General features: G+C 36.2%; 1 protein-coding gene across 2 annotated transcripts in view; it reads right to left on the bottom strand.

The window, feature by feature from the left end:
- LOC140153289 (alpha-1,6-mannosylglycoprotein 6-beta-N-acetylglucosaminyltransferase A-like) overlaps positions 1 to 13,027 on the bottom strand; it is a 99,571-nt gene that overhangs the window by 14,887 nt on the left and 71,657 nt on the right. For both annotated transcript variants that reach the window (XM_072175998.1, XM_072175999.1), the window contains 4 exons: positions 11,242 to 11,376; positions 4,788 to 4,921; positions 3,817 to 3,944; positions 1,397 to 1,561 (listed from right to left, as the gene is read on the bottom strand). In XM_072175998.1, coding sequence (XP_072032099.1) covers positions 1,397 to 1,561; positions 3,817 to 3,944; positions 4,788 to 4,921; positions 11,242 to 11,376 — 562 coding nt within the window. The remainder of the gene's footprint in view (positions 1 to 1,396; positions 1,562 to 3,816; positions 3,945 to 4,787; positions 4,922 to 11,241; positions 11,377 to 13,027) is intronic.

Raw genomic sequence — 13,027 nt, 5'->3', positions numbered from 1 at the left:
TATGTTTCCATTTGTAAATTCATGTTTAATTGTACTAGTGTGCGATGCGTAATTCTTCTTTCCCTGTATATATAAATAAGTTAAATGGAGGTTCAGGTGAAGAAATACTAAGAACTTAGCTATAGGTTCTATTGGTGCATGTCTTTCATAAGACAATCCACATCCTATGAATAAAACATTGGATTTATTAATGGCCCTACAATGAAATCAACCTCAGTACAATTCACAATCTGCATAATCAAAATACAATCAAACAGGAAGGTTTGAGATTTAAAGCACTGCACTATTTGAGCACTCCTTACAGACTCAGCAAGCTTGATCCAATCTTAGGGGCAGCAATACACAAAAATCTAGGATTGCAAATTATCCAATACATGCAAGCTTCATGCAGAGTCTGCAATAGGGCCAAAGAGGTAGAACTTAAGAGGCTGCGAAGAGATGTAACGAAGGTCCCAGGCTCAAATCCGGAATGGTCAGTGATTTTTTTCACTGGCTGTCACCTCATCAATGAATGCAGACCTGTATAAATCCATTCTGAGACTTATAGTCTTGAATAGATTGTGCTTATGGAGTGGAAACCAGTGGAGAGTTCTGTTGTAATGAAAGACAAAGATAAAAAGAATTTATTGTGTCTGACGTCATCTCTCAATCAAACTCGAGCACGGTTTTTGTTTACAAGTGTCGTGATGATGACTTGCTGAACGCGGTGGTATAACCAGGCGCCTTATTGTTAATTTTGCACCTTCAAACATACAAACCATCTCAAAAGTTAGGTCTTTACAGTAGGAAACTTTCTTTCGCGAAGGCACCATGTTCTGCTATTCCTTTTCTCCGATCGGCACTCAATAAATCGGCCTTCCTTTTACGCGCTATTAACCTGTGTAAACCAATCAAGGATCGTAATTGACAGTGACATCAGACGCGATAAAATTTTTTTATCTCTGTCTTTTATTATAAACTTCCAGGTACCAACCACAAGATAAGCTAACAGCTTACAGCTTCTAAAGTATGCTCTCTGACAAAATCATCTCTTCAGTGATCAATCAAAGTAGAATTTTTATATTTCTCAGAAATTTTAAACTTAATCTCCTTCAGTCCTACCGACTACTCTTATTACATAATTCGACTGCTCAGTGCCAAAAGTGGGTAAGTGCAATAGCTATCCTGTGAACATTTGGCAATTTACACACAGTATATTGTACTCATCTACCATGGCTCCTACACATGACAACTATATTTTGTACTTACCCACTTCTGGCACAGAGCAGTTGATTAATGATACCTCTGATTGGCTCAATAAATAATATATCCCTCTTTGCAACCAATCAAAATAGTTCTTAGAGGCCAACGATTTGAATGGTATTGCCAATAGGGTAAATCTAACTTTGTTTATTACCTTTGTTTTTTGTAGTAGCTTCTGTACTTCCTCACCGCTTAATATGCCATGGTTGTTAACATACGATGGGACAGCTTTGATTTCATTTGGCACACTCTTGTTTACTGATACAGTGGCATGGATTTCATACTTTCCCCTTATAGTGTTCAAGTACTTTGAGCGATCCTGTGGAAGAAAAGAAAAATCAATGTGAAATGTTATTAGTCTGATAGTAGTACCCAAAATGTCCACTAACAATTCCACAGTGTGCTGTAAAACATGCTGGTTGCATCTACTAAAAGAGATACGGTGAATACTTATATTAAACAGTTCAAAACCAACCAGTTTTTTACCTTAGCTTTCGGCTAGCGCTAAGCCTTCAACGGCGGTGCTTGGTGATATGAAAAATAGAAACACTACTGTGATGCGAGATGGGTGTTAAACTGTTTAATATTTTTGTCTGATATTATATCTTAACCCCATGAGAACTACCTGCCGATTGGCCAAAAAGAAGTTTTCATTATCAATTGGACCAATCAGCAACATTGTTAGAATAATTTCCCCACACAAAAACATTGGGGTAAATTATTTGCAAAACTCCATTCGGATTGGTGATTAAAGTGAAGATATCATGTAATTGACCAATCAGAGGCAATATTAGATCGGCAGGTAGTGCTCAGGGGGTTACTACATACCACAGTCTGGGTGCCTCCCCTTCAGCTGGGTAGGGTGGGAAACACACAGGGCACATCTTTGTTTATGCAACCAGCTGGTGCAGGTGACTGATTCACCTACTGACAATGCTACTCTTGTTCTGATTATTTCAAAAGTCCCATTTGTATGGTTGTCCTAAGTGAGCTCTCCAATAGGTCAAAGTGATCATAACTGTATCACCTGGCTGCCAGCTTTCGAAAAGCATAATAACTGTACAACCAATATAAGACTCTAATCTGAGAGAATTTGGCACATGGCTTCAAAGCCATTCATAGCATGATGTATATAATGTTGATAATATGGTGCTTTCTTGGGGTATTGACACACATTTCCCATCCAATACATTCAAGTTACATCCGAACGATAAGCCTTGGATGACGGATCGTGTCAAGAAGTGCCCTGATATAGAGCATTGGCTAGTGGTGACAAAGAACTTTGGGCCACAGATATAAAGTCATCAGGGATATAAAAAACAGCTAAAAAATTTCGACGACATATCTAAACTAAGCCAGATCCATAAAGCTGATCCAGGCAGGTGGCATAAAGATATGCATCACCTTGCTAATATCAAGAGTGTAATGCTACTATTATATACATTCCGGTAGAGCTGTTGCTAATGAAATTAATAAACATTTGGCTAGTTTTTCACAGCTTACCTCCACCGGCAAAGAACCACTCCTTATTTCAACCATGAGAAATTTATGATGATCTCAAGAGAGTGATATGCTAGTGGTCATGTCCACCACATATACTTATACATATATGGTTTTGTTTGTCTGCTTATGTGCACAGTGATTTTCATCACATCCATGGAAATTATTGTGTGCGAAGTGTCATACTGGATGAAGACGAAGGCTGAACCAAGTATGACACCGAGTGCACAATAATTTCCTGTACCATACCGACGCTGAACCTAATAACAAATCATACCACTAAGTTAAGTTTTTTGAGCATTCTAATTGTTACAAAAAAGGAAAAACAATTATATAGATGCCTGTTCCACGTATAATGTACCACATGCATTTTAAATGCCCAGTATACACAAATCGCCTTTATATGTGCATACGTGCTTACGCAATATGCTCTCCCTGACTAGAGAGCACTCACTGACCAGATACGAAAATATATTCGGTTCGCGGTGTTCTTTGAAGTTTCCATTAGTGGTATGATAATGATGAGTCTTTCTATCATACCCTGCAGATATAATACATTGTATTAAGTAAAATAATTACAATTTACATAGTGTTATTGGTTGTTATTTAAATGCAAAATGTAAGCACTATATGCAAATGTTCAGGGTACGATAGAAAGAGCCACTGGTACCTACCGGGGCACAGATAGCAATATATACCAAATTAGACGTTGTGCCTAAAGGTCCGTTCATACTACCACCGCATTTGCGATGTGTTGCTTTGCGATGCCGATACATCGATTACTTTTTGCCGCAACTCAATGCAACTCGTCGCATTTCCAGGTTAAAATGTATTTAACTTTATTGCGATATCGCAATGCAGTAGTTTGCAGTACGATGCAGTGCGCCAACACACCGCATCGCAAAGCAACGCATCGCAAATGCGGTGGTAGTATGAACGGACCTTAAGTGTTGCAAACACAGCCAGTTGAACCGTATAGGTCCTTCTGATGTCAAGTGTGATATCATGATCACTTAATAAAATATTAGGTCCCGATAACCAGCTTCAGCCTTTACATATTCCTATTTGTCTTACCAGCCACATGTAAGCTCTCTTGCCATACACAAGTGCTGTGTTGCCTCTGTTTGCTGAATGGGTAGATTCTTCATCCATTTTGGTATTCTCTACAACAAATCCCATGAAGGAATTGTCTGGCGTGTGAGCTACACAGTAAAAAAGAGACATAAAATCAAATTTGGTAAAAAATCAATGTCAAAACAGGTTATACTTGTCTTGAATTATTCTTAGCAATTTCTTTCCAGATATTCCTGAAAGACATGGTACAGTAGAACCTTGTTTGTACAAAATTGTTAGTAGAACCTTGTTTGTACAAAATTGTTAGGCTTTATACTCAAAACATTTTGTGTCATCAAAATTTTTGTGTTAACAGGTTTTGAGTAAATAAGTTTCCACTGTAGCATTTCTTAAATAGACAAATCTCAATAGATTTAATTTCTCAAATAGACGTTACCACATATTTTATGGGGCAATTATGTTTTTGTCACGGTCACTGCCCATACTTGGCAAAGATGGTAACACACCTCATAGGTTATATAGGCATGGTTTATAGTAAAATAGTATTTGTCTGTATGCAGAAACGATATATGCTTTTAAAGCCTGGGTACGGATATTTGTCATAATCTGGTCCTATTAGGTGTTTCTCCATGGAACAAAAGGACAACAAGGTAAGTACATGTTTTTCTCCTGTCCTATTTTAATGAGATACTCATGTTTTTCAGGGTGGATTGGCAAAATTTATTGTAACTGTACTAGTATACTAGAGCATACACAAATGGACACATAGTCCTAAATCACTTGTGCAACTTGTATACAATTTATCTATCACATAGGACTTGCATGATTTAGTGTACACATACAGTTACAATGAATTTCTTGAACATATCACATACTAGTATTCTAACAGCCAAGGATTACTCCAAAGTATAAATATTAGCTGCATCTGCAGATAAAGATCTGGTGGTTTTAACCTGTAACAAACTACTTACGAAACAAGGTGAAGAACTGTCTGGGTACTAAGTTCCATTTCCCCCAATTAGACTTGGTACCATGTCTCTTAACATACGTATCTAAATTGTAAGCTGGTTCTGTCCCAAATGTATCAATGACTCTCAACATACAGCTGAAATGAAATGAAACCGAGTAAATGTTAGAAAACTGAGGTAGTTATTATGACACCACATGTACCTTCTTTACATATTTTAGCATGTTTTTGTAATTTTGACACAATCTGGTCCATGGAGGCATTTTTGAAAATTGAGTTACTGTAATTATTACATTATACATAATTTTAATAGGCTATCATTTACTGAAAACACCAAAGGTCTAGCATACTTGGTTCTAAAGTTATGAAGTTTTTTGATGTCTATTTTCTTATGTATTTTATTGTTTTTTACTCAATATTTTTATCATTATCTCAGTTTCAAATTTGCCGCCTTTGGCCCCCATGGACCAGATCATGTCACAATTTATCTCTTTCCTCTGGAATCACACCATTTCTCTCTACTTTACAATAATTGCATCTTGTGATCCATTTTGTTTGACAGCTACATGTCATTTTTATTATGCTTTCATGTCCATTATTGCTCTTCATGTGATTAAACATCAAAATCAAAATGTATGTAAAACGTAAGGGATTTTTTTTTCAAGAATGTGCAAGCTGCATATAAAAGAGTGCACTTGTGAGATGTTTCCATTCTGTGTGTTGTCAAAATGACTTTTAGTGACAGTGGCACAGCCAAAGAGGACAATATCCAGCAGCATAAATACAGTTCAATAGCTAATTTTATAGCACACAAACTCTTATAATTAAGATGGCTGTGTTCAAAGTTAGGAAATACCCAAATTTTACCAAGAAAAAAGTAAAGAATTATACTAGCAAAGGTAGAATAACACAACACAATGCTATTCAGCAAGTTAAGACAATACATCAAGTAAACCAGGGGATGACATGCTAAGTTACCTCACAGCCCTTTACCGCCTATGTGTGACAAATACTTTTATCTAGGGTGTTTTCAATTTAAGGCTTAGAGATTTCATGTTCAGCTGTACCTATCAATTTATCACCAGGATTTACTGGAACTTATTTTATAAATGAAATTTGCAGTGCCACAAGTGCACAGTGTGTAGTAAGTGTTAATACTACAAATGTAGGTTTGTATATTATTTTTTATTAGATTGCAGATAGGCACAGCTTATATAAAATCACTAAATCCGCAAGGCTTAAAGGGGGGTAACCCTATCGGTTTAGGATATGGATTCTCTTCAAACTTACATACAATGTCAAATATTGTCCCCTTTATCAATCTATGTGAGAAAACAGGAACAATTTCAGCATAAATGTGAATAATTAGCATATTAGCAAGCCAATACACTGGTACGCTGCGTGAATTGCATTCTGGTCAGGCATCCCGAAACAACGGCCGAGCGCATGTCCCGGTGGAAACAGGAAGTGTTCGCCTTGGCACTGAAAACCGGCTCGCCCCTGTACACTTTTATACCCTCTATTCATACTGATTAATCTTAAAAAACATTACATATCACTGCGCTCATTATCATTCTTGACAAGATAGCCCATGCTGTATTTACTTCGCTTAATTATTTCTTGATTTTTAGCTATATGATGCACATTTTCACATATTTATGATTTTTCTTTGTTTTATTTTTTAAAGGTGAACCTCATTGAAAATAAAGTTATATATCAATGGAAAGCTTATGATGTCAGGAAGCAGAAAAGAATATTTTTTATTTGCCTAACGTACCAGGCTAGACATAATCTCCATGCAAAGATTGGATATTGGCACCCCCCGAAATTACAAAACGAAATCGTTCAAATTGGGCGCTTTTCGTTGATGACGTCAGCTTCGGGGACACACAGTTACTTCCGGTTTGATTGTAAACACAATGTCCATGCATTACTGTGGCATGCATCGGGCCAATGCACGAATTCAGTCATTGTCAACTTACTTTACATGAAAAATATCTTCAATAAAATAAGAATAACATGAAGGAAACATCATGATCAAATCAAGAATGAAGTTCCTGATTAGTGTGTGGATTAACAAATGGGAAAAGTGCTGGCCGGGGTGATTTGGGATAGGCCAGGCCATCCACGATATCACTGATATGCATAGGGAATATTACAGTCAAAGCACGAAGAGCAAACATTCGCCGAAGAACCGGAATGAAAACAGATTGCAAAAAATAACTGCTAGTGCTACCAGTTCAGATCGTCACACCAAGTTGAGATGAACTTATCACAATGAGAAAATGAAGGAATAGAATAAGGTACATGTACATGATTTTTTGATTATTTCTTAGCTTTACAACCGGTCATGTATGATAGGCGAACTCGTGAGATACATACGGGATGAACTCAGTGCGTGACTGACTGAGACTCAGTCGCCGAGTCCCGCGCCGAGTGTTCAGTATCCGCGACTGTACTGTACTTGCAGACAAAATGACCGATTTTATATTCACATTCTGATATTTCCAACTTATTGCTACTTCATCAGCAAAATTTATTCCTGTAAATGTTCCAAATATAAGATAACGATTGATCAAATCTGCTGAAACACACGCAAGCAAGCGAGTCGCTGTGTTTGTGCATAAACCCTGGAACCACAGTGTCGAGTCCCTTCAATTTCTTGAGCAGCAATTTACGCATCATGTGCGGTAATCCATAAAACATGAATGGTTCACTTTTCAGTACCGTATACTGATTGTACTATCATTAAAGAATCGTGACACAAGTGACAATATTTTAATTTTATTCAGATTTCAGAATTCCATCAAATAATGGTCTATCAAGCCCAAATTGTATTTATTTTATAATAAAATATCTGTTTCTTTCAATCGTGATTTTGTGGAAAGAATGTATTACATAATGCGCTAAATATGAAAACCAAGTTTATATGGGCTGGATTTGATGAAATCGGGCGGCTTTTTTTATTAATTTTTTTATTACTGCACGACGATATTTTTTTTAATCAGATATTTTAAAATGAATCAAGAATAGGGAATGTCACAAACAAGTATTTAATTTTGATTTTGATTTAAACTTTTGATCCAAACACAAGGAATTAATTCTACCTGATTTTCAGATGGTACTCCATCTTTCATCAGCGAGTGAGTGACTGTATCAGGCGATACTCACTTGCTGATGAAAGATGGGGTACCATCTGAAATTTCCGAGGTAGGAATTAATTCCTTGTTTTTGAATCAAAGAGCTTAAATCAAAATCATGATTTATACCATTACAACACAGATGAACTTTCATGAAATTATTTAATTTGTTATTCGATCATGTTTATTCAGTCCATGACATGAACGGCAGCAGCAAGCATTTGCGCATGGAATTGATCCCAGCGCGAAATTCAAACTCAATTACCCAATTATACCCAGCTAGTTATGACTGATTTTGTCAAAATTTACGGAAAATGTACGTGTTGACAATAATTCTATTATTTCTAATATATATAGAAGGAACCAGCAACTTGAAGATTCCTCTAATTTCAAGCTTTATTGTGAAAATCAGACTTGCCGGGCAGCTTGCAAAGTACAGGAAGCAAGTCTTGTTTACATGTTTCCGAGCAGGATCACGTGATCACGAACCCTGAGCTTACGCCACGAGCATTCCCAAGGTCATAGACGATTGATTTGGGTGCTTTTTTGGGCGCATTAAAAAAGACCAAAAATTCATTCGTTTTTAATTTTTCAGCTTTATTGGCCATCAAAAAAATCGGAAAAAATAGTTTTTAGTATCCTGACATCGTAAGCTTTCCATTGATATATAACTTTATTTTCAATGAGGTTCACCTTTAACTAATTTTTTAATGGGGGGAGGTGCTCTCATAATTTTTTTCATATTCCTCGTATCATGCTTGACAATATAGGTCATGTTTCCTTATTTATTTTGCCTCTTATGTATTTCTTTATTTTTGTTTTTGTTTTATATCATTATAGCGCCATCTATAGTTTGACATTAGGGGGCCTATTTGATGTATTTTTTTTTTTTTTTTTGTACTGGGGTGAAGTCTTCCTATTTTATTACATTCTATGAGTACTCAACATTCCCTTGTCGTGTAAAATGCTAACAACTGGTAACCTGTAAAAACCGCTGTGTTTCATGATTTCTCCGGAACTACATCGACTTGGAGCGTCAAATTTCAGGATAGTAATGAGAAAAATAGTATCTATATTGTGATACCAAAACCTCATCGACAATGAAAAAAATCGGGGGGATGATGCTGTCGATCGGGTTACGGACCTTTAAAATAATTGAGAGTGCCCTAAATACAAGTGGTCATAATAAATGGTAGTTTTTTTATTTGGTCTTGTTTTGAGTTCACAGAACTTATTCAAGCATTATTTTTAGAATTTAGCATATGTAAAAGGCCTATATTGGTAAAGGCCTATACATTGGACCATTTATTATATTCTAAAAGCAAATATCTGAGTGAAGGTGAATTGAAATAACAAGAGAAGAAACATAAAAAGGCTGAAGCCTTGAATCAAGGCTAAACTAGCAGAATTATATCAAAAACTTGTGTTAAGCTTGGTTCATACTCCACTTCACGCACACAAATATTTCAGGGCAAAGTATTCGCCAAGCTCTTATCTTGCAATAAAAATTCATTCATACTCGATGTACTTCTCACGATAAAACATTTATTGTAAGGTTAGTGTGAATATTCGCTTGAGTAATGAGCTGTACAAAATCCAACTCGAGCGAATTTATCGCGCAAAGAGTTTTTGTAAAATTCTTCCTCAAAGTTGATCTTGGTGAAAAAGCTCTGTGCACAAAGTGGATTATGAACCAAGCATTGTACCTAGAAACACTTATGTTAGTATGATAGCTGTCATTCCTAGAAAAAGAACATCAAATAAGGTTATATAATTATGATGAATGGAAGAAAATACTGTTATGTAGGGTAGGGGGTGGGGGGGTGGGGGAGTTGTGGGTTTGTTATACAGGGTATGATAAAGTGAGGATGGGGGAAGGGGTTGGGTCTTATATGCTATACTATATGATATCACCATGCTTACAGAGCACATATCAAAGACATCTCAATGCACTTAAAAAGAGGGAGGAGAGGAATGGAGCAAACAGAGATGAAAAATAATAAAAGAGTGGGACAAAAATAAGACAAGAAATGTAAAAAATAAAATGAAAAGAATTGTTTTTGAGGAATTTTTACAGCTAACTCAAAAATGATCTGAATGTGTGTTGTACTTGTATTGCCAACCATAACTGTCAACATAAAACATCCAAGTTTTGAAATATTTTCTCAAAATATCAAGAGCTATTTCTTGAACCTCTAAACCAATACTAGGCTTGTTTGTACTCATTTTAATGCATTTTTCATGCTGATTCCAAATATGGTAATGCAAATGTACAATTTTTAATTAAAAAAATGAAACTTGTCGCCTGCAGCCGACACCAGCGTGGAGAGAGTTAAGATTAAATAACAAAATTCACAACCCACCTGCTATATTGTGTTTACACTTCATCTTCTTTATGATTTTTGAAGTGAAACAATTGAATTATAAGGGTTGCATATAATGCTCAGATTTATTCTTAACAGGCTGAAAGAAGTGTTTTTCAAAAAAACCTGAGCACTGATTGAGTTATTTATATTCCCAGAGTGCTTAACTATAAGTGATGTATGAGAAACAATCCATTATCACTTTACTAGCATCCTCTACATTGTGCATCTTATGCATATAGGCTATATATGGCAACATCAGATTAGATGGAGACGACTAGTCTGAAAGCCTCTAACTAACTTGAATATGGTTTTCAAGTTTTAACACTCAACTGCCATTCACATTGGACTCCAATAGACAAACCATTCCAATTTTCAATATACTTATATTTACTTTCTAATTAATACAGACATTCACTTCAAATGAGCCAAACAAACAAAAATATGAATTAATAAACATACAAATGATAAATAAATAAACGGTTTTACAAAGTTTCTTGTCATTTGATTGGCTAATTACTATTGATTATTTCTGCTATTTTTTGCAGCCAGCTGCAAAAGGACTATTGCACTCAATTGCGACGCTGACAGACGCCATAAGCGTATAGCGTGAGGTTTCCACCTCGACTCGCCAATGATAGGTGCCGGTGTTGCTTTTAAAATAAATATACATTCAGATATTTTATTTTTTAATTAAAATTGTTTTCCAGGTGATTTATAAAATTAAGTGGAAGAAAGGGAACTTATATATGAGTTATATAAAACAAATATTGAATGTTTTTATTTGTTCAATGGAAAGAACATTTCCATTTGGTGAAATATGAACTATTCCATTCAATTCGGCATAGCCTCGTTGAATGGAACAGTCTATATTTCACCTCATGGAAATATTCTTACTATTGAACTCATAAACATTAAATATTATACATTCATGTGGGAACAATTAAATATTTACCTGAACTGTTGCCACAATGGACCAGAAGCTTTTTTAAATTGTTTCAAACCAACAATGTCAATGTAAATCAGATCTAACGGTCGCTCTCCGGTTAGAGGGCAGTTCTGACTGATGACTCCCTTGGACTTTAAATACCTGAAAAAATAAGATGCAATACTTGGTATGTAAGGTAAATGCGATTTGTTACCCATGTGGTGTACATCTAGGGAGGCATAAACTGACGTCATGACATAAATAATTGCATGGCAACATCATGCTACTGAGGCCTCTACCCTCAACACATGTTTCGGGGAAAAAAAACCCCTCGCACAACTGGTCACATGCTCACCAGGAATACAGCACACAGCGATATTTGGGGCGTTAAATTCTGCACCATTGACATTACACAACAGAGTCATATCGTTGATCGTAATTTTTCAGAACTTTGCAAGTTTTTAAAAGGGTTAGAAATATTTTAGTTTCAGGTTCAGGGTTAAGGTTAGCATGATGGAAGGGAATTAGGAGGTGAAGGCTGGAGTCAGGGTTAGGATTATGTTTATGGTTAAAGGGCGGGTGTTCTTGCTAAATAAACCCTAAAACAGGATTGAAAAAAATAAAGCCCCTTGTTTTTGGGTTTGCGCCTCCATATTTTGCTTTTTTTCTAGGGCTTCCTTCAGGGGTTTTCAGAACCCCTGGTTTAAAAACCTAGTGCTACCCCTGGAATGATGGCCTTACTGTGAGGAAAGAAATGATTATCATAAATATAAGAAATCATGCTTATCAAGTTTCACATTATCAATACAAATTAGTTAATTAATATGCATATATGCAACTATATCACCACAATCAGTTTCAAGTTAATCAGTAGGCCGATATGTTGATTTGTTTGTTCCCATCCATCTACCTGCCCAGATAGATTGATCACATACTACTAAGTCCCCTAATGCACAATCAGAATAAGGATTGAATCAGCACACTGTTCAGAACCATATGGTAGCACCATCCAGATCTACAGTCATTCACTCAAGATTGAAGACTCTTAGCAAGTTCAAGGGGGGGCAGGATACTGGTGGGTACAAAAATGTACTCAGTACAAATTACCATACAGGAATGTGACGCAAACATAGGGTGCATTTTCGGCCATTTGGTATAAGGACCTCTTTTCTAAGTCAAATTTTTCTAAATTTGCCAATATTTGCATCACCATAGCACACCCAAAGACAGTTATATCATATACTTCTGAAGATCTCATACAAATAAAGAATGAAAGCCCAGAAATGGTAACATCACCAAAGCCTACTATCTGTACAATCACGTATATGATGACAGGGCAAGGAAGGGAATTACTCACATTGAAGTATCTATTTAGAGGTTAATAACTGCGCATCGGTTATTTGGAGGGCATTGTGAAAAATCTAAACATTTTGCCTTTTGAACCGAGCCCCAAGGGATATTCCGAGGATACCCGATATATTGCCGATGCAAAGTTATTAAGCTCATTCATAACCGTCACTTTCGTCTCTTCACTTTACAAAATAACACAAATTTATCCATTAAAAGCTTTCACATTTTCCCTTTCCAAAAATCGAATATGCTACAACAGGACGACCAATAACAGAAGTGCTAATCACAATCTGTGCAAATCTGGTAGCGCACAATCTAAATATGACGGCCAGCGCTCGCACAGTTTGTTCGAAGTGCAACATGACACTGAGGATGTTACTAATATTTACGCTGACGGCACGAATGTCCACTTAGAAAATAAAAGATAGGATTTTGTCTTTTGCCTATCCAATATCGTGTCATA

Source organism: Amphiura filiformis, chromosome 5, assembly GCF_039555335.1.
Source record: "Amphiura filiformis chromosome 5, Afil_fr2py, whole genome shotgun sequence".
NCBI lineage: Eukaryota > Metazoa > Echinodermata > Ophiuroidea > Amphilepidida > Amphiuridae > Amphiura > Amphiura filiformis.
Note: the sequence above shows the minus strand (reverse complement) of the source record. Positions and strands in the feature narration are given on the sequence as shown.